This window comes from Mustela putorius, unplaced genomic scaffold (assembly GCF_011764305.1).
Source record: "Mustela putorius furo isolate JIRA1106 unplaced genomic scaffold, ASM1176430v1.1 tig00000224_pilon_pilon_pilon, whole genome shotgun sequence".
Classification (NCBI taxonomy): Eukaryota; Metazoa; Chordata; class Mammalia; order Carnivora; family Mustelidae; genus Mustela; species Mustela putorius.
In genome coordinates this window covers 8516364-8538074 of record NW_025421321.1, presented here as the reverse complement: position 1 = coordinate 8538074, position 21711 = coordinate 8516364, and the positions used below count along the sequence as shown (strand labels likewise).

At 42.9% G+C, this 21711-nt stretch overlaps 1 protein-coding gene across 4 annotated transcripts in view; it reads left to right on the top strand.

Annotated features, from left to right (window-relative positions):
- The window catches only part of LOC101678455 (interleukin 18 receptor accessory protein), a 38724-nt gene extending 19075 nt beyond the window's left edge, over positions 1-19649 (top strand). The window contains exons 6-12 of one of the 4 annotated variants that reach the window (XM_045077628.1): positions 5531-5681; positions 7760-7825; positions 9842-9965; positions 12448-12599; positions 13718-13855; positions 16703-16876; positions 17888-19649. In XM_045077628.1, coding sequence (XP_044933563.1) covers positions 5531-5681; positions 7760-7825; positions 9842-9965; positions 12448-12599; positions 13718-13855; positions 16703-16876; positions 17888-17922 — 840 coding nt within the window. In that variant the 3' untranslated portion in view covers positions 17923-19649. Of the gene's footprint in view, positions 1-5530; positions 5682-7759; positions 7826-9841; positions 9966-12447; positions 12600-13717; positions 13856-16702; positions 16877-17622 lie in introns of all 4 variants that reach the window. The other 3 variants (XM_045077626.1, XM_013056394.2, XM_045077627.1) reach the window with 3 other exon arrangements.
- The last annotated feature ends 2062 nt before the right edge of the window (positions 19650-21711 follow it).

Genomic DNA, 21711 nt, shown 5'->3' with positions numbered 1-21711 from the left:
ACAGCTCCATAATGTGGTCAATTCATTTTTAGTTGGCAGGTAGGGGACTTTTGTTTTGTTTTGTTTTTTATTTTTCTGTGATCGAGCCAATTCATTTTTATGCTAACATAGTAGAATTTGTAACCCACATTCACGATTTTACATTTATTCTAATTAAATTGATTTGTTGGTTTTAGCTCACCATTCTGCATATCCATTGGAATTTTTTAAAATTAATTAATTTATTTTCAGCATAACAGTATACATTATTTTTTCACCACACCCAGTGTTCCATGCAATCCGTGCCCCCTATAATACCCACCACCTGGTACCCCAACCTCCCACCCCCCCGCCACTTCAAACCCCTCAGATTGTTTTTCAGAGTCCATAGTCTCTCATGATTCACCTCCCCTTCCAATTTACCCCAACTCCCTTCTCCTCTCTAACACCCCTTGTCCTCCATGCTATTTGTTATGCTCCACAAATAAGTGAAACCATATGATAATTGACTCTCTCTGCTCGATTTATTTCACTCAGCATAATCTCTTCGAGTCCCATCCATGTTGCTACAAAAGTTGGGTATTCATCCTTTCTGATGGAGGCATAATACTCCATAGTGTATATGGACCACATCTTCCTTATCCATTCGTCCATTGAAGGGCATCTTGGTTCTTTCCATAGTTTGGCGACCGTGGCCATTGCTGCTATAAACATTGGGGTACAGATGGCCCTTCTTTTCACAACATCTGTATCTTTGGGGTAAATATTCAGGAGTACAATGGCAGGGTCATAGGGAAGTTCTATTTTTAATTTCTTGAGGAATCTCCACACTGTTCTCCAAAGAGGCTGCACCAACTTGCATTCCCACCAACAGTGTAAGAGGGCGGATCAGCTAGAGTCAATAGCTGATCTGACTGGTTGTTCAGTGCTGTTCAGTATTTTTGGTAAGACCTATCATGCCTGCCTCTCATCCTCAAGTCACACGAGTCTGAGAATGATGGCTTAGTATGGTGGGTTTCAAAATAAATTCTAATGGATAAGAGGGTTCTCCTTTCTTACCCATTGGAATTTATTTTGAAACCCACCATGGATAAGAGGGTTCCACTTTCTTATCCATTGGAATTTATTTTGAAACCCACCATACTAAGCCATCATTCTCATTCTTGTGTGACTTGAGGATGAGAGGCAGGCATGATAGGTCTTAGCAAAAATACTGAACAGCACTGAACAACCAGTCAGATCAGTTTTTGACTCTAGCTGATCCCACGGTCCCTTAATCTACAACTTGGGAAGTATTACTGTTCAGGTAACTTAAAAAGGGCACCCAGATGTTGACTCATTCAGCCTATGTGTATCTATTTTATTTAACAAAGACCTCATCAACGTATTTTCCAAATGATTCACTACAGTGAAGATGGAACATCTCCTCTATTCCTATATTCTTCTGAGCCCCTGGTGTATTCATTTTATCATATAGAAAAAAATGACAAGACTAGCATGAATGTTGGTAATGGACAAGCTGGCTGATAGTCACCAACTTTTCCTTTTTGAGAACTCATAAGCTATCTTTCCAATAATCCATTCAAGACTTTGGCTAGAGATGAACATCTAGCTCATTGGTGTATACTTTTCATAATGTACCCTTTTCCACTTAGAAGATAAATATGAGTACAAAATTTACATACAATTAGAATGTGGTCAGTGGATGATTAGGGCAGGAGACTAAAGCTGCAGGAGAAGGCAGATGGGTTACAGAAAACAAAAGCACAAGGGACACATGAATGGTGAGTGGCTCAACATAGTGGGAGCAGAGAGGTGTACTTAGGGTTAGGGCTGAAAAAAAAGGCTGTAGGTTGATTATGTGGTATGGTTATTGGGGGTCCCTTCTTGGTGTGATTGAAGTTTAAGAGCATGAATCCTGATCCAGGGAACTAGCTTTGGGGACAGAAAAGAGTTGGCGGATGTTAGTGATATCTTCAAGGAATAAAATACAAAATGAAATACTTTGGGGGACATAAAAGAGATGACTCATGTTTTGGGTCTTTATGGCCCAAATATTCACAACATTAACAAGTTGAGACAGTAGAAATGAATTCAATGAAGGATGCAAAGAGCTCACATAGATCTGGACGTACTGAGTCATTAAAACAGACATGGGAATGTCAAGTCCATAAGGGAGGGTAGGGCTAAAGATGCCCAGGCCTGGAGTCATCCCAGAACATATAGCAAAATCCCTAGGAGGAGCTCCATTGTGTTGTCCAATGGTGGGGAGAACCACTCCCATAGAATAACACTGTGTGTATTGTCCTCCCTGGGGTGGCTGCACTGCCTAGTAGTATTGGAGCTTGATGACAGTAGAGGGTAACATTTCAATAACTGCTCCACCTAGAATACATTTTCTGTGTTCTTCTTGCTTCACACATTCATTTAAAGTCCGGTTTTAGTGTCTTCCTCTTTTCTGCATGCCTCTGTTCTAAGACTTACTGACATTCTTCATACAGGTTCATATTGAGATGTTCCTCCTTCCATATTTTGTTCAAGACTGTTTCACAGCTGAGCAAAACAGCCCCATTACCATCTCTCTTTCCTACTGGAATCATTTGCGATCCTCTTACCAGAATGGGTTCCCCATCATTCTTGACACAAATGCCTCTCCCTTAACTGTTTTCTTTGATGTTTCCTTTTAGTTCCATCTCATCAAGTCTTAAGAATACATATGAAGTCATACCTCTTTAATTTTTATTTTTTAAGATTTTATTCATTTATTTAAGAGAGATAGAGGCCACAAGCAGGGGTGGGAGAAAAGCAGACTCCCTGCTGAGCAGGGGGCCTGACTCAGTCCCAGGACCTTGAGATCACAAGCTGAGCCAAAGGCCGATGCTAAAGCAACTGAGCCGCCTAGGTCCCCCCATACTTACCTTTTTATGGAAAAGAAAAAAATCAGATGTTTTGACCCATTCCCCACTGTGGTTAGCTGAGGTCTCAATCATGACTCTGCATCCGCTCCCCCATTACTTTCTTGGGTGATTTATGACACACCTCTTCTCCAATTGTCACTCATTCTATGTGATTGTTGTGTTTTCTAGAGTTTTATCTCTGAATATCACTCCAGGCTCTGACCCTTCTTTTGAAGGGGTCCCTGACCCTTGAGATCAGCTGATCTGTATTTAACATTGTCTGCTCCCCTTGTTTGTTTTCTTTTACTTCCTGCCTGCAGCTGCCCCTCTCTGACCCATTCTGACGCTCAGGCTCTTTGCCAACTTACTGGAAGTCCCTTCTTGGGCCACAGAAACCACACTGGAGACTTGGAGTAGGGGAATCCCTGCTCCTATGAGTTAGCATGAGAAGTGGAAGGGATTTTCCTCAATGAGAACATGAAACTCAAGAGTCAGAAAAATTCACATTGAACCCTGGTCCTCTCAGTTGCTAGCTCTGGGATACAGAGCAATATATGAACTCCAAAACTTCAGTTTCCTTCTAGATATGTGCAGTCCAAGTCAGAGAATACTTTGAGTGAATCACATTAGAAAGAATTTTATAATCTTTGTAGGTAAGAGATACTTATTATTTTGTTATTTGTGTTTATTATCTCTGCTTTGGACTGCTGTGATGAGAGATACAGTCTGGGGGCTATTTGTTGGAGACTGGAAGCCCATGTGCTACATGGAAGTTAGGGGCTACAGAATTATTGGTATAGTGCAATTCAACCTTGCAACAGATATTCATCGAGCCCTTACTATGTTTTAGCTCCTAGAGATAAAAAAGTGATTACATGACTCTTAAGCTTCAAGACCTTTCAATTATACATACTTTAGTCACTCAGCATTTACAAAGAGCTTACTCATGCTGGCCTGCTTCCCGTATACTAGAGACATAAAGACCAAATCCGTCTACATACAATCAGCCTCTTCACCGTGGCTTTATTGCCTATAGCCATACTCCATTTCAGATGTTTCCAGAATGGCACTTACCTTCAATGGAGTGATTCCTGCATATTCCTCAAGGCTCTGATTAGCCTGGAGGGAGCATCCCTGCTTCTTGTTAACTGAGCCAGGGCTGCCCAAGTGCTTCATATTCTGGCTTACTCTTTGGGGTCTGCCGAGCGCTCTCCCCATCTCAGAAGGCAGTCACAACTCCACATCCTCTGATGAGAGGGATCTATGTTCATTCCTGCCAATGTGTCCAGGAGCAGCTCTGTGTCTTGGCACAAAGGCTCTCTCTACACTGATGTAGAAAGAGGTAACTGTCCACAGAAATTACGACCAGAGGGCTATGAGCAATCGTGGAGGTCTGGGAGCATGTAGGGACTGGTTCTGCTGGGAGCATGCCTAGTCACTCCCTCCACGAGAGTTACCTCTTGAGTTAGAGTTAAAGACTGAGCTGCAGCTTACCCAGTAGTGAGGAAAGTGGTTGGAGAGATGTATGGACACATGAATGGAGAAAGAACATGGTTATTGGGGCACCTGGGTGGCTCAGTGGGTTAAAGTTTCTGCCTTCAGCTCAGGTCACGATCTCAGGGTCCTGAGATCAAGCACCACATCAGGTTCTCTGCTCAGTGGGGAGCCTGCTTCCTCCTCTCTCTCTGCCTGCCTCTCTGCCTACTTGTGATCTCTGTCAAATAAATAAATAAAATCTTTTAAAAAGTACATGGTTATTTAGGAAATGGCTAGTAGGTGGAAAGGCAGTAGCAAGAAATGAGAGCAGGAAGGCATGGTAAGTTCAGATGCGGGAGAACTTCAGACCTTAGAAGAGCATCCCTGATGGATATGCTAAATAAGGGAAAGAAATGTTCATAACTGTTTGGGTCCTTCATGAGTTCTTTGTTTCTCACTCATCAATTATTCTTTGTCATATCTGTATACACCTGTTTAGTTATTTACTTAATACTTTTAATTTAAATTTCACCTTTTATGAGTTAAATCTATTTAGAGAAGAAACTTTATATTAGCCCCATACACACACAAAAAAACTATTGTCAGTTTCCATAAATATAAATACACACAGTTTAAAAAAAAATCATCGAGGTATCAACTCCTTAAAGCACTATGAGTTTTCTAGAATATTCTCAGAGGCCTGAAGTCATGCTTTGGGAAATACTAGGCTAAGTAAGTTTGTGTATCAGTCGGCTTTGATGCCTCCATCTCAATGGATAAGGTAATCGTATTTAAAAATGCCTATTGGGGCACCTGGGTGGCTCAGCCTTTAAGCGGCTGCCTTCGGCTCAGGTCATGATCTCAGGGTTCAGGGATCGAGGCCCGCATCAGGCTCCCTGCTCAGCAGGAAGCCTGCTTCTTTCTCTCCTGCTCCCCCTACTTGTTCCCTCTCTCTCTGTGTCTCTCTCTGTCAAATAAATAAATAAAATCTTTTAAAAAATAAAATAAAAATGCCTCTCATGAGCCAATGAGAATCTTACAAGTATAGCTTCTGAACAGAAGCTCTTCATAGCTTAGGTGATGCTCTCATTTGTGAATTTTTTCTATTGTTGTGACTAATATTAATAACAATTATTTGGCTAAAGAAGGTTATTTATTTTTCTCGTCCCTTGGATTAGAATGGAAAGCTACTCCCTGAAGAAAGGAGCAACTCAATCCTGGTGGATGAAGTTTACGAAGAACAGGAAGGCACATATGTATGTGATTACACGGAGTCGGTTAACACAAGTTCACGAACAGTCAGAGCTGTTGTTCAAGTGACAACCATCGGTAAGAGAGATTTTCATATCAAGATCTGGGATTTGAAACCCCATTATCCCAATTAAAGTAAATTCCTTTGGCTTAGTCATGGTTTCCTTTTTTGAAAAAAAAAATTATAATCCTATACTGGTAGTCATAGGAAGCCTTAAATGCACGAAAACATTAATTTTCTCATTAACCTAGATTCCATCCCCCAGGAAAGGCTTAGTCCTGGATCACATTCAAATTGTCACAAGTTGGGTCACCAAGGGAGTGAGTCCAGAGAGAAGAGGGCCTCGAATGGAGGCCGGGAGGATTGCAATACTTGGAGGGGTTGGGAAGAAGGGTGGGATTCCTAGAGGAGCTAGAGCAGGGGTGTGAGCACTGAGGGAAACTGCTTCAGGGCGAGTGACTAAAGTATCTCCGGGCAGAGGGAGTGAAGCTGTGTCTCGGTGCATCGTAGGGTCTGGGAAGAGGGCAGTCATTATTTACATAAGTGACTGGGGACTGGTGGAAGGATGGGGAGAAGAGCTGTAAAGGAAGTGAAATTGATGACCTGGGAGAGAGATCATTTCAAGGTTCAAGACTTTTTGTAGGGAAGAGGCCTAGAGAGTCAACAGCACAGCAGAGAGCAAGGAAGAAAACTGATATGCATGAGAACCACACAGAAAGTGGAGCCCCCAAACACACTGCGAAGTGAGCAGAGAGGCAGAAGGTCAATGCGAGAGTAGAGAAGCAGGGAAGCAAAAGACGAGAGGGTTCCAAGAGATGGTGCCCAGCAGTGCCCAAGGGTACTGGGAAATAAAACTGAAGAAAAACTCCGTTGTGACCAATGGAATTAGGTGCCAGGAGGTCACTGGGGTCTTGAGCCAAAGCAGTATCTGTAGAGTGATGGGGGCAGGCATTGAACTCCACCGGAAGTGAAAGAATGATGAGCATAGAGAAGGAGAATGAATGCAGCAGGGAAATGAGGTAAAGGGATTTTTCTCTGTTTTAAGATAGAGAGACTGGGGCGCCTGGGTGGCTCAGTGGGTGAAAGCCTCTGCCTTCAGCTCAGGTCATGATCTCAGGGTCCTGGGATCGAGCCCCATGTCAGGCTCTCTGCTCAGCAGGGTGCCTGCTTCCCTTCCTCTCTCTGCCTGCCTCTCTGCCTACTTGTGATCTCTCTCTGTCAAATAAATAAACAAAATCTTTAAAAAAAAAAAAGTTTAAGATAGACTGAGCATGGATAAATGCCAATGGGAAGAAGTGGTGGGAGAGGAGGAGGAGGAGAGAGAGAGAGAGAGAGAATAGGGCAAATATACGAGGGAGAGCTGGAATCTTTGAGGGAAAAAGTCCCTGAGAAGTAAGAGGACAATGTTTGAGCAGAGGTGATGAGTTTTCCTTTATCAGGAGATAGGACGTAGTCAAGAGGATGTTTGACCATGGCGCTCTATTTGACAGTTTGGGGCAGGAAGTTGAGGGATAAATGAGTAATGCGGGGCCAGACTCACCTTTATTTTGAAGTAAATCACGAACTGGGTGATGGAGGGGGTGGAGTCCAGGCTGGCTGACGTGGGCATTTTCTCAGGTGTGTCCTTCTTCTGAATTACTCAGCCAGATGGTGCTAAAAAGTAATCTTGTAGGAGAAGACAGGAATGGGGGCTCAGGTCTGCAATGGTTGAGCAGGACTGGTGTGGAAGAAAATGCACCTTTTGCTAACACCTGCGGACTGATGTCATGGTCGTTTTTGGAGACTCCTTTTTTTTTTAAAGATTTTATTAATTTACTTGACAGACAGAGATCACAAGTAGGCAGAGAGGCAGGCAGAGAGAGGGAGGGAGCAGGCTCCCCTAGGAGTAGAGAACCAGATTCAGGGCTCGATCCCAGGACTCTGGGATCATGACCTGAGCCGAAGGCAGAGGCTTTAACCCACTGAGCCACCCAGGCGCCCCTGAGGACTGTTTTTCACGTGGAAACCTAAGTCCCTAGCCTTATAGAATATGACTCGAAATTGAAGAGGGAGCCCCAAAGCATTGAGATCAAAGTACCCCTTTGTATGCATATCTTCAGCGAGCAGGCTTTCAGATTTCCCAGTGCACATAATAATTTCTATTTTCCTCTTTTAGTGAAAGACACTAGTCACAAACCAGATATTCTGGATCCCATCAAGGACACGCTGGAAGTAGAACTTGGTAAGGTGGGTTGTGTTATCGCCATTGAATGACACTGTGCTTCTAGGAGCAGGTCTAAGTGTGGTATAAGGAAAAGAGTCTCGGGATTTTTTTTTTTCAAGATTTTATTTATTTATTGACAGAGAGAGTTCACAGTAGACAGATAGGCAGGCAGAGAGAGAGAGAGGGAAGCAGGCTCCCTGCTGAGCAGAGATCCCGATGCGGGACTCGATCCCAGGAACCTGAGATCATGACCTGAGCTGAAGGCAGCGGCTTAACCCACTGAGCCACCCAGGCGCCCTCGGGATTTTTTAAAAAGATTTTATTTGTCAGAGAAAAAGGGAGAAAGACAACACAAGCTGGGGGAGTGTCAGGCAGAGAAGGAGAGGGAAAAGCAGGCTCCCCACTGAGGAAGAAGCCCATGGCGGGACTCGATCCCAGAACCCTGGGATCATGAGCTGAGCTAAAGGCAGACGTTTTACCGAATGAGTCACCCAAGCATCCTGAGGCTTGATATTTGAAATAGAACAGAATTGAGTATGAATCTTGGCTCAGCATATGGCTACTTTTGTGACCTTACGGAGTTACTTATTCTTTCTAAGCTTCAGATTTTAAATCTGTAAAAAGAAGAAAACTGACCTCATCTGGATGAATCAAGAAATATAGGCTAATGTATCTTAAGTGGCTGGTGCAGTGGACATGATCAATAGGTTTTAGATTCTTCCTTACTCATCCCAGAAGCAGGTGTTACATATATTATTAGGTCCATTGGTGAGTCTGTAAGTTTAACCAATTTACCAACTTGAATAGCATGAATCTTTACAAACAGGGTGTTTGATGTGGCCTTTAAGATAATTATAGAGGAACGCTACATCCCCTCATATTCCCAAGTAGCGTCTTCTTTTGGGTAGAGGGCTAAGTGACTTTCCTATTGGTCTCTTTGTATTTTATCAACTTCAATAACATCTACATTTTCGCACACAGTAAAATAAGAACTGCTCAATTTAAAACCAAGTACTGGCTATTCCAATAAAATAAGCGCTCTTTTAAATGCTAAAATATTTATAATTATAAATGGCAAAATAGGTACTATGGTAAAAGACCGCTAGATGGCAGTATCAGTGTGTCCTGATTATGGAAATGGAATTTGCAAAACCAGCAGCATCACAAGAATGCAAGGAAGGAGGAAAGAAAAAAAAATTAATAATTCAAAAATAGCCAAGCTACATATGGTTCCAGTGAATTTTGAAGAATTACAGGGCATGGGGGGGGGACATTATTAAGATGCAAAGATGATTTTTTTTTTTAAGGTGAAAATTTGGGTTTGAGGCAGAATGTATCTGGATAGCCCTTACGGAAAAAATGGCTAGAAAGAGGATAATGTAATAATACGCATCCCTACCTTAGTGCATTGTTCAGGAAATTGATGGATATCTAAATAATTTCTTCTTTAAACACATTAGTATAACCTCACAATTTTATTTTATTTTATTTTTAATTTATTTGACAGAGATCACAAGTAGGCAGAGAGGCAGGCAGAGAGAGGGGTAAGCAGGCTCCCTGCTCAGCAGAGAGCCCGATGCCAGGCTCTATCCCAGGACCCTGAGATCATGACCTGAGCAGAAGGCAGAGGCTTTAACCCACTGAGCCACCCAGGTGCCCCTCACAATTTTAATTTAATATGCAAATACTGGTCTGCAGTAAAATGTTCTTTGTTGACACACCTCGTACTGAACAGCAGCAGCGTTAGAAGAACAGGCTGGTCCCTGAGGGGACTCCTCATTTTCCCCGTGTCTATCCTCCAACCACATCAGAATTCTTAGTGCTATGACCATATAGCTGCAAGTTTGAGATACAAGTATTGCCCATTCTTGTTTGTTTCCAGATGAGAAACAGCTAGGTTTGGTTGCCCCTGGCACGCCTGATTTTTACCTACAAACATGACTGCAGTCATGAATGATCTTGAGGTGGAGTGTTCCTCCTGAGGACAAAGCGTTCTCACGGACTTCCTATTTTTTGCGTCACCTTCATTTTCAGGAAAGCCTTTAACTCTTAACTGCACGGCACGATTTGGCTACCAAAAGGACTTTATGCCTGTAATAAAATGGTACATTAAAGATTCTGACCGGGAGTGGGAAGTCCCAACATCTGAGGAGATCAGGTAAGAAGGAAATTAGCAGACTATTATTATTTCTAATCCATACTAAATGCTTTCACCTTTGGAAACCTTAAAAATGCTGGAGGGATGGGGCGCTGGGGGATGGACGCTGGGGAGGGTATGTGCTATGGTGAGTGCTGTGAATTGTGTAAGACTGATGATTCACAGACCTGTACCCCTGAAACAAATATAACATTAACTGTTAATAAAAATAAATGTAGACCCAGAGGTGAGCCGGCAGGCCGAGTTGACAGTGTGGCCACTAGCGCCCACTAGTGGTGAATAGAAAAGCATGGAAATGCAAGTTCAGGTTCATTTTATTTTATTATTTTTAAAAATTTTTAAGAAGACTTTTATTTATTTATTTATTTTTGACACACACACACACACACACACAGAGAGAGTGATCACAAGCAGGCAGAGAAGCAGGTAGAGAGAGAGGGGGAAGCAGGCTCCCTGCTGAGCAGAGAGCCTGATGTAGGACCCAGGACCCTGAGATCATGGCCTGAGCTGAAGGCAGAGGCTTAACCCCCTGAACCACCCAGGTACCCCCAGGTTCATTTTAAACAGCAGTTTATGATAAGCCACAAAATATCTAAGCTTTGTGAATATTTGTAAACCTCAGTTTGTAGCAACAGTTTGATGCAGCTTTACACATCAGGCTGACAAGCAGACAGGCATACCCACCCAGGCTGCCTGAATAGAAGTAACACGTCCAGCCAATGGGAAAGAATGCTGCCCTCCCCTTACCCCATTTCCCCAGAGCCTTCCATTTAGAGTAGTGGTGGGTTCAGGCATCCAAATCTTCAGTTATTAACAGTCTGTGATGTATCTGGAGGAAAACGCACAATAATGGGTCTGACCAAAAAGATGTGAAGCGAGGAACAGTTGAAGCAATCCAAATGGAAAAGAGGATTAAGAGATGGGATATCTGTCTTGTAGTCCTTACGTTTTATGGAAACTAGACTTAGTTTGTTGCTCTCTGGAGCACAGAACCCCGATTAGTGGACAGAATTTACTGGGAAGACAGTTTGGCTTAATAGAAAGAAGAACTCTAGCTATTCAGAGCTATCCAGCACCTCATGAAGCTGAACTCTGGTCCCTGGAAGGATTCAGTGTTTGGATCTAATCAGTCAGGACTGTCACTAAAAAAGAGTCTCTTGTTTTTCCAAAATCTGTTCCCAAGTAATAGTCTACTCATTAAGCACTTCCTTCTGATTCTTAAAACATTTCAGTGAACAAATGTAATATTTTGAAAAGTACATGTTACTACAAAAAGTAAAGAACAAATTTTGATAACAATAACAGAATTTAGCAAGAACTTCTAAGACAAGAGAAGTTACAAAAGCGCTCAGGTTCGAATATCTGTTTCTCACCTATTGGCAATGTGACCTTTGACCCCTGCAAGACTCCATTCCACCACCTGTAATCTATGGACACTTATGTCCACTTTCCAAGATCCTGGTAGGGAGCTGATATAGTAGAGGTGACATGCTCGCCTGACCAGTAGGAAGCATTCAGTGAATATGAGTTGGTATTGCAGGGTCCAAGCAACACAGCCTAAAAACCCCATCCATATAAACAGTATCCCTTCATGTAAAGACAGACTATAGATTGGCAACTTTAGAGAACTCAGACTGTGAATAAATACTGAGACTTACAACTTCCTGGATGGGGCAGAATGGCATTAGGCCCAGGACTCAGGCTGCCACTTGCAAGCAGAGTGACCTTAAACTGTCATCTACCTACTGTTAGTGTTGGTGACCAAGTCAGGTGCCCAAGTTGGGGGTGTTCATACTCTTACCTCATGGGGGCTCCTGTGAGGTGAGGCATGAAGGAGACTCAATAGTCCACATTCAGTGTTCAAAAGAGTGAGCACAGATACATGATAAACCCCTGGTGGAAGTGAATGAATAGTCATTTTTATTCTTAAAGTATTTTTACTGTCTGTTTTCTTTCTCTAAAAATTTTTATTTATTTATTTATTTAATATTTTATTTGTTTGTTTGTTTGTTTATTTATTTATTTATTTGACAGAAAGGCAGAGAGAGATCACAAGTAGGCAGAAAGGCAGGGGGAAGCCGGATCCCTGCTGAGCAGAGAGCCCAACGCAGGGCTCCATCCCAGGACCCTGAGATCATGACCTGAGCCTAAGGCAGAGGCTTAACCCACTGAGCCGCCAAGCACCCCTTTACTGTCTGTTTTCAAGGGAAATGCTTAGAGTAATAAAGGTCAGATGAGGCCTGCCAAAAATTAAATCCTGGTATAAATGCATAAAATGATGCCTAGCAAATTCAATAATCACAAAATGATACCCCGTGATCAGATGGTCAGTCTTATGTTCTTTGGGCATCTCCCTTTACTCTTTGATCCCCTAGCTCTTCTGAAAGCCAAACTGTTTGGCAGCTAATATAAATGCCAAATATTGCAAAAGGTGGTCAGTTTGTGCTACTGAATGAGTAGGGTGTTCATCCTTCTTTCCTAGTGTAAAATCTACCAAAAAGGATAAAGTCATTGCCCGCGTTATCCACTTCAAAGAAGTTACCCAGAGGGAGCTTCGCAGGAAGCTTATTTGCTTTGCCCAGAACTCCATCGGGAACACTACCCAGTCCCTCCAACTGAAAGAAAAGCAAGCAGGTAAGCCTGGAAGGTTGCCACACCATGCACACAACTGCTTTTATCTGAGAGGAGAGGAATTTTCCTAAAGAATTGTAATGATGATGACAGCAATTATACTTGCCAGTCGCCACTCTGCACTTCACTTGTATGAAGTGATACTTTGTACCATTTGATACTTTGACCAAGGACACATCACTAGTAAGTTTCAAATCAGTGATCTGGAACTGGTCGTCTTAACCAATACCCTATGTATGGGAGCTCTGTTAAAAAAAAAAAAAAAAAAAAAACCTGTCATTCATTCATTCACTTACTCATTTATTCAGTCTACAAATACCTAATAGGTACCATGCAAGGACCTAGCCCCCTGTTAGGGTTTTCTTTTCCTGCCTTCTCAATTCAGAGAACATGATGATCGGGTATTGGAGTCACCCTGCTTATTGCTCCGGGTGGCACGTGTAACATCACAGATCACTCCAGCCTTTTAAAGGTGGAGTGGAAATTCCTGGTAGAAAATAGTTTTGAAATTTCTTTAAGAAGACACTCAATGATAAGCTTGATATCATTCATTCAATTAATAAATTAATTAATACATGAATAAATGTAAGTTTTGAATGCTACTGAGGCTTACAGGAGATGTAATTTGTGCTTGGCCATAGTGGATGCTCCGTAATGGGGTTCAAGCTAGGAGAGGGGTGTGGAAGGTCTGATGTGTTAGGTATGGTGGAGGGTACGAAATGTAGCCAAGCCATGCATAGCTCCTCGCCTCAGGAAGTTTAGACTTTACTGGTGATGACAGTGCATGAAAATAATTTATAATATGCAATGACAGGATGTAAATGGGTTGTGGGGAAGTTTATAGGAGAAAAGTAACTAAAAGTGGCCATGATCAGTTTCCCTGGCCACCCCAATCAGGAATGGCCCATTCCTGTGAATTGTCTCCGATTCATTGCAAGACGGTGCCCTTGAGATGTAATTGTACATGTTTCCAGCTTCAAGAGGATGCTTCCAAGAGAAGTGATTTTGATCAAATAATAGCATCAGAAAAGGTGCTGGGTGGGCATAGCATTGGTTAGAATGTGGTCTTGTCCCAGGAAAGCTGTCTCTGCATTTGCTCATGGCTGCCATGTTTCCCCCAGTGGTGTTCCTATACATCCTGCTTGGCACCGTCATGGCCCTGGCAGGCATGCTGACGGCAGCTGCTCTGCTCTACATGTACTGGATTGAAATAGTCCTGCTATACCGAACCTACCAGAACAAGGATGAGACCCTCGGGGGTAAGGTGACCCCCAACTTGCTTCTAAATTTTCCTCTCTGAACTTAGAGGGAGAAACTCAAGAAATGGATGTTCCCTGGTAGAGAAGGTCCTGTCACTCAGCCTTTGAGACCTTCTTCCACGTCTGGTGGCTTCAGACCTGGGAGAGCTGGGAGCAGGTGGAGGCACAACTTCTTCTCAGTCCATTTACCAGGAATCTTGCTGACCAGCGATGCTATTGTAGATAGAGCATGTTGGGCTCGAAAATAATCTCTCTGCTCACCAACCTAATGCAATATGACATATGACCCAACATCCCCATGCCTTAGTTTCCTCTCCTGTACAATGGGATTGTAGTCACCATTTTGTAGTGAATGCTCTGAGCACTCACTGAGTTAAGACATAATAATCATTTAGAAGAGCATCTAACACATAGTAAACATTCACTAGAAGCTAACTGTTATTGTCTCTTGAGTACTGAGCACATGCCAGTCAGGTGTATTGGTGGCTTGAGCTGTCACAGTGATTCTGCAAGCCTGGCACAGGGACATGAAGTCATGGGCCCAAAACTGAACTGCAGGCATGGTGCTAGAATTGGAGATTTGGACCCAGGCGATTTGGTTGAGAGCCCCCATTAACTATTACCTTGATTAGCCTCATCTATAAAATGAGGGGCTTTGAAGATGGTGGCAATGTTCAAGAAGTATGAAAGTCTATAAAATCCAAGTACTATTACAATGAATGCACACTTCCCCAGGAGAAGGGATCATAGTACTTATTAGAATAGAAGAGCTTGCTTCAGTGTTTTTCTAGCCCCAGAGGTCCCTAAGATCAGAAGATTTGCAGTTTTAGTGAATGATTCTCTTGCTTGGAAAGGGCAGGATGCCTTCTGCTGGATTCCCAGGCTAATTACTTCCCATGTCAGCGCTTGCCCCACACTGAGATGCAGTGAGGAGCTGTCAGATCTATAGGAAAAGGACAAGTGATGGGATGCATCAATTGTTCCTTTCTTTGGACCAATTATTCATTCAAGAAATCCTTAAGCCAAGAGTGTTTTTTGAGAATTATTTCTTTATGAGATTGACGCGCTACCTACTGCACTAACGAGGCACCTGAAAATTATTTCTTTAAATTGGTTCTTTAGCTTTTACGAGTTGAGCAAGTTATTTAACCAATGTCTTAGTCATTGACTAATCCCTGTGTGTGAAAGGCTGCAATAAGAACGCCCTGGTGGACGGTTTTCAAGGTTGCATGATATCAGGTATATAAAGTGCTTGGTGTCCAGCTCACAGTAGGCTCGAAGGATAAATATCCTTTTCCCCTGCTTTCCAGATGGGAAATCATATTTACACTTACACTTTTTTTTTTTTTTACTAAAATGATATTTATCTTAAGATTCTAGAGCTTGTACAAAAGAGCCAATCAATCACTAACCTTTTAAATTTGTCCTTTCTCGTTTCACTTTGCACAGACAGTAACCTATTGAGGAGGCAGAACCCGGTTTTAAGGCACGGTTATTCATTGCCCTTCTGTGGCCAATCTAGTTTTACAGCAAAATGGCTGTTTCCTTAGAAGTTAATGCTGGATACCCCAAATTTTAGAGACACATAGATGGGCGAAGTTGCAAAGGACCTATGCAAAGTCCAATACTCCCATTCGTTAACTTCATTTCCAAAGAAATTTAATGTTTTCAGATTACAGAAAAATCCAAGCCTGCTGGAGTTTCACAGGGATATGGAAGGAACAGAGGTGAATAGGGCGTGTCACACATTTAAATGACACAGCCCTTCCCTGCTGGCCATGCCCCATCCATATCCCCCCCCCCCCCCCCCAACTGCCTGGCAGTGAGGAACTTTGCAGATGACCCTCCTGGGCCTCCATTCTTCAGCATTCTTCAGCATCCCCCTTTCTTGTGTCCTGGACCTCGCCCTGCCTTCTTTCTCTACTGCTGGCATTTCCATCCACTAGGGGTTCTCCTTATGTCCTGTTCAGCAATAGCATCAGCCCCCAGTAGCATCAGCCCCCCACCCCCTCACCCCGGGCTATCATTTGCTACTATAACATTTCTATTTGCCAGTCATTGTGCAAAGGACTAGAATATGACGCAATTATGTCCAGATGCCGATGCCCAAGAGTGAACTTTAGAGATTTTCTCCCTCTCTTGGTTGGTTAGTTACATAGCACATCCCAGTACTCAACGTGCATTTGTCATAATCTGCCCAACAGAGGCACATGAGACTTTACAGATACCCTGAAACGAGTTTTGTAAATATGATTTCCCATCTGGAAAGCAGGGGAAAAGGATATTTATCCTTCGAGCCTACTGTGAGCTGGACACCAAGCACTTTATATATCATGCAACCTTGAAAACCGTCCACCAGGGCGATCTTATTGCAGCCTTTCACACACAGGGATTCTAAAATAGGTGCTTGTGCTGTTGGCTCTGTCCTCTGCAAAGTGCTGGGTCTTGGCAGTGCTTTGCTCGCTGGATGTTACCACGCTTTGACAGAACAGTCTTTGATGTGTAACTCCTGAGACAGCAACAGTGCAGTGCAAAGAAAACTCAGAGGAACCTCCGAGTATGTGTGATTTAATCAATAAGCCACAGTTGTTTGATCTGACCTCAGTGAAAAGGCGGGAGTGCGTCATAAATTAGAATTCAAATCCGGTCGGATAATCGACACCACTCAGCAGTGTGATTCTGAAACGGACACAGCTGATGCTTTTTATTGTGACATCAATTCAGTAAGGAAGGCGAAACTTAACTTTTGCCCATATAAAGTAGGATACAAAGCCCGTGTAGAGATACCACGATAGTGAGGCATAGGTAAATGGTTGACTTTTTTTTTTAATTGTTTTTCTTCCTCAGATAAAAAGGTATTTGATGCTTTTGTATCTTATGCAAAATGGAGCTCTTTTGGGAGTGAGGTCACTTCCTCTCTGAGCGAGGAATACCTGGCTCTGAATCTGTTCCCTGAAGTTCTGGAAAACAAATATGGATACAATTTGTGTTTGCTCGAAAGAGATGTGGCCCCAGGAGGAGGTAGGTTCTGTGTGCCAAGAGAAGATCTAGAACAAAATGGACAGTTGAAAACAAGTGCTCTGTGGGCTTTCCTGTCATTCCTTCTGTTGGGATATACCTCTTCTGGAAAGTTCCATGAGCTTAGAATAGGTTGGGCCACAGCGCAGGAGAACATGTATTGCAGAGATGTGTTCTGTTGCCCCACCCCCAAAATAAATAAATAAATCCATCTTTGGAAAAAATGACTGGGCCCTAGGGAGGCCTTCCTGAACAGATAGAGTTCCTGCCTCCTCTGTAGGATGTCATCTCTGTTATCCTAAATAAGTGGTCCCCCTGCTTTGTAAGACTACTGGCCACAACCCTCAGCACTGGGTAAGACACTGGCCACTCATTAGATGTGCAGATCTCACTCCGTACCTCCCTTCCTCTTCCCGAGGCATCCCGCCAGGGAGCCTGGGTCATCCCATGCCCCCCTGTTATCCCAGCCTGCCTTGTGCCAACAAGCTCTGCTCCTAGAGGAATTGAGTGTTTGAGGACATCGAACACAAAGAGAGGCATGTAAATCTGAGTCACCTGAGACCAGAATGTATCTTCAACTGTCAGCAGAGCTAATACTGAAAAGGGGGCATAGAAAACCATGCTTGCTTTTCTCCTTCCCCAAGAGGGCCTTTGGAAGGAACCCTCTGGGTAGATCTGGGAGATTCAGAGATTCGGGGTTATGGAGACTCCAGGTTTAGCGATAACAGTTTCTTGAACTCTATTTCTAGTGTATGCGGAAGACATTGTGAACGTGATTAAGAAAAGTAGAAGAGGAATATTTATCTTGAGCCCCAGCTATGTCAGTGGACCCAGTGTCTTTGAACTACAAGCCGCAGTGAATCTGGCCTTGGATGATCAAACACTGAAACTAATTTTAATTAAGTTCTGTTCTTTCCAAGAGCCAGAGTCTCTACCTCATCTTGTGAAAAGAGCTCTCCGCGTTTTGCCCACAGTCACTTGGAGAAACTTAAAATCAGTCCCTCCCAATTCCAGGTTCTGGACTCAGATACGCTACCATATGCCAGTGAAAAACTCGGAAGGATTCAGGTGGAACCATCTTAGAAGTATCCCTGAATTTTTTCACTGGAAATGACTCAGTGAAACAGAAACCACTGGGAGGAGCTCCCAGCCTAGGAAATGGTGAAGCAGACCTTGAGCTATCTCCTCCCGGTCTCTGGTGAGTAGAGATGTGGATGGACAGAACACTCATGGACAGAACACACAGCACGGATCAGCTCATAGAAGATGGGAAGTGTTTTGTGACTCTGAGCAAGCCTGGCAGGCCTGGGAATAACCCTGAAGCTCTGGATAGTGCCTCCGATAGCCTCTGGACAGAGGGCGAGTACATTCTCCAGATGCTTGCACACATTCAGCACACAATGCCTCTCAGACTTTCCAAGCGGTCTGAGCTGAATTGGCAGATATAGTCACTTTTGCTTTGTGTTTATCGGCTACCAGGCCTGCTATTTGATATATATATATATATATATATATATATATATATATATATATATATTTGGAATCAAATAAATATTATTTTATTCGAAGTGACTGATTTAAACTTTGCCTAAAGCTTTTCTGTTAAAAAAAAAAAAGTTCTTACTCCACATTCACCTACTGACTCTGGAGCAAAGAAAGTAAGTGGGAAAGGCAGAAACCGGGGGGGGGGGGGACAGGTGCAGATGGGGCCACCATCAGTTACTACTCTGTCCTTGAGGGAAGCGCACCCTCTGAGCAGAGGAAATAGAGGAAGGAGCGCTTCCTGTGATGGGCAAGGGGGGTAGTCTTATGCTGGACACAAGGCCAGGGGAGCAGCTGCTCCTTGTCCCGCTGGCCATTGGGCAGGGCATGAAGAACACCACCTTACTCCGGTCCACTGGAAATGGAGACCAAGCAGGTCATCATGACTGGGCCAATGAGGAGACAAGGAACAGCTTAGCACTTACAAGGTAGAAAGGCAATGACAAGAGTTAGCAGCCAAGGTACAAGTCTGGGAAGTGTATACTTTGTTTAAAAGACAACAAGGATGGAGCTTGGATAGAGCTTTGGTCTGAGCCGCTTGCCATTGAGGCTACATTCCTTGCATGTGCTTCCTGACCTACTGATCTCAGCTGAGTCCTGAGTAACAGGGCAATATGCCAGTAGTTTTCCTGACCACCAAGGCGGATCTCATTCTCGTAAATTCATTTTCCTTAGGAGAGTTCAAACTATAGTCACAACAGTGTTTTGCTCCCAGAGGACTATAAAATCTTCGCCCTCTGCCATCCCTGTCTGAATGGAATGATTCGTCTAAGCAATGAAGACAAGCAACTTCTGGGCTCATTCAAATGTAATATGTCACATTCCCTGGTCCGAACGCCAGCCAAGTTCAGAATGGTGAAAAGGCATCATTGTCTGGCTACTGCTTGGAGCCTGTATGAAATGCTCTTGAGTGGTTTTTCCACAGAGGCTCCCACATCAGAAAAACCACTGCGGCTTTGGCATCAAGCGACATCCTTGTTGGGAATTTCAGTGATGAAGTTAAAGATGAGTTAAAAGGTATAAATTATTCCTGGAGGAAGTTTCTTGTGGGAAGGCTCATTGTAGGGTCTCAGTGGGGTAAGTATCCACACTGTCATTGTGCCCTTGTGCTATGGTGATGGCCAGCATCCCTGCTTTCCCTGCCAGCTGCTCACTGAGCTCTAAGACTCAGAAACCTCTTTGGGCCAGTTGACCCAGGTTTATTTTATTTGAAAATAAATTTTGCTAAAACTTATCAATCCAGTGGCACACAGTTTTTTCTTAGCATAACAGAAGCTCACACTGAGCCTCAGGTATGTACATACTCAGAAAAGACCAAGGGAGGGACTACCTAAGCCAACATTTTACAGAATATACTCTTTCTAGGTTGGTGGAGACATTGAAAATGACAAATCAACCTTAGGGACAAAGGTTGATTTACACTTCTTACATGCAAATCAACCAAAAAATAAAGTAGGCAACTGAGACAAATATACTATGTATAGGAGATGAATGGTAATTAAACAGTTGAACTCAGTGGAATACAATGAGAAAAGAGCATAACTTCCCCACTTCATTTTCTAGATAAGGTGACCATATGTTCAGTTCCTAGTTTATACCTGTTGTCCCTCTATAATAATCTCACTCTGAAAAGGTGCCCTAGTTTAGATGATGGTCATTTTGCCTCTAATATACGCTGAAGAGTACTCCTTACTAACCCTGGATGTTACCTCGGGCAAATCTCACAGCCATCCTGGCATCTTCTGGGGTTTAATACCTACATTTTCTATCTCTGTTATTTCCAGATTGCAGTTCTAGGTAAGATGGAGTAAGTACACACCACGCTATCTCTCCCATTCATAGCAGCTATAAAATATGGATCACATGCTTAGAAAGTCAGTTTCAGGATTTTTGAGAGGTAAATCAAGGCAGAATGATTGGAGAGGACTAGAATTCAAAGTTTCATGATTTTATTTTCCTCTGATATCCCTTGGCTTGGACTCAGCGCAGTCTGAAACCCAGAAGTGGATGTTGGTAACGACAGAGGGTTCCAGAAGTAGCCCCCTCATTTCACTGTGAAGATTGGGAAAGGAGTTTCCTAACATTCTTGTATTTTTTTCCTTTCTATGTTCTTTTACTTCCTGGCCCCTATGCAATTCTACAAAAGCAGAGGTAAGAGGACCTTCATTTCTGTGGAAGGGGAATTGTCCCCTTTGTTGCAAGAAGCTGTGGTCCCCAGAGAGTGTGGCAAACATCTTTTGATTTTTCTTTTTGGTCTCTCTGTCCTCTTACCATTTAGGTGTGGAGATAGAAGCAGTTGAAGAAGTGCACTATAGGGTATATAAACACCAACACTCTAGCCAGAGAACTGCAAAAAAAGAGGTTAAGAGGCCTCTAGAATCAGAAAGTGCCTTGAGGATTGAAGACAGAAAGGAACCCGGAAAAACAAAACATGAGGTTGCTTGCAAACACCTGGGCTCAGCCTTAAGCATGTACATATGTGCAGATCTGGCCCAAAATAGAATACTATAATATTGAGAATTCTACAGAACAGGCCACTTCCAGAGTTCCAGACTGACCGCTGAAAAGTGTATATGTATAGTAAGTCTGAGTAGAACTGAAAGACAGTGAAATAGAACTGATATTGAAACCACAAGACTGGTTAGAAATTGGGGTGTGAATCCAACTAGGTCAAATACTTGCTAAACAAAAATAACATTCTACATAGGATTTCAACAAGACCCAAATCTGCATAACAAGATACTTAAAATGTTCAGGATATAATCCACTGAAAGCAAAGAATTATATCTTCTAATTATATCTTCTAAGTTTTCCAACATAGGTAGATACAATATATAGGTTAATACAACATAAAGGAGGAGGGTATGAGGGTATGGGAACTTATATGGTGGTAAGGCATCTACATATCCCTTGAAGTGATAAAATACTGATTCTAAGTAGAAAGTGAAACATAAATATGTTATAACATAAGTATGTTATATATAATGCCTTGGGCAATTGCTAAAACAAAGGAAAAAAAAAAGCTTGAATGAAAATAGAATAATGAAGTTATTTAAATAACCCAAAAGAGGGAAGGAAAAGAAAGGGATTAAAAAAACTGAGAAAGCAAACAGAAATCAAGTAATAAAATGGTAGGGGCGCCTAAGTGGCTCAATCAGTTAAGTGACTGCCTTCAGCTCAGGTCATGATCCCAGGGTCCTGGGATCGAGGCTCATATCAGGCTCTCTGCTCAGGAGGGAAGTCTGCTTCTCGCCCTCTCCCTGGTCATGTTCTCTCTCATTCACTCTCCCTCTTTC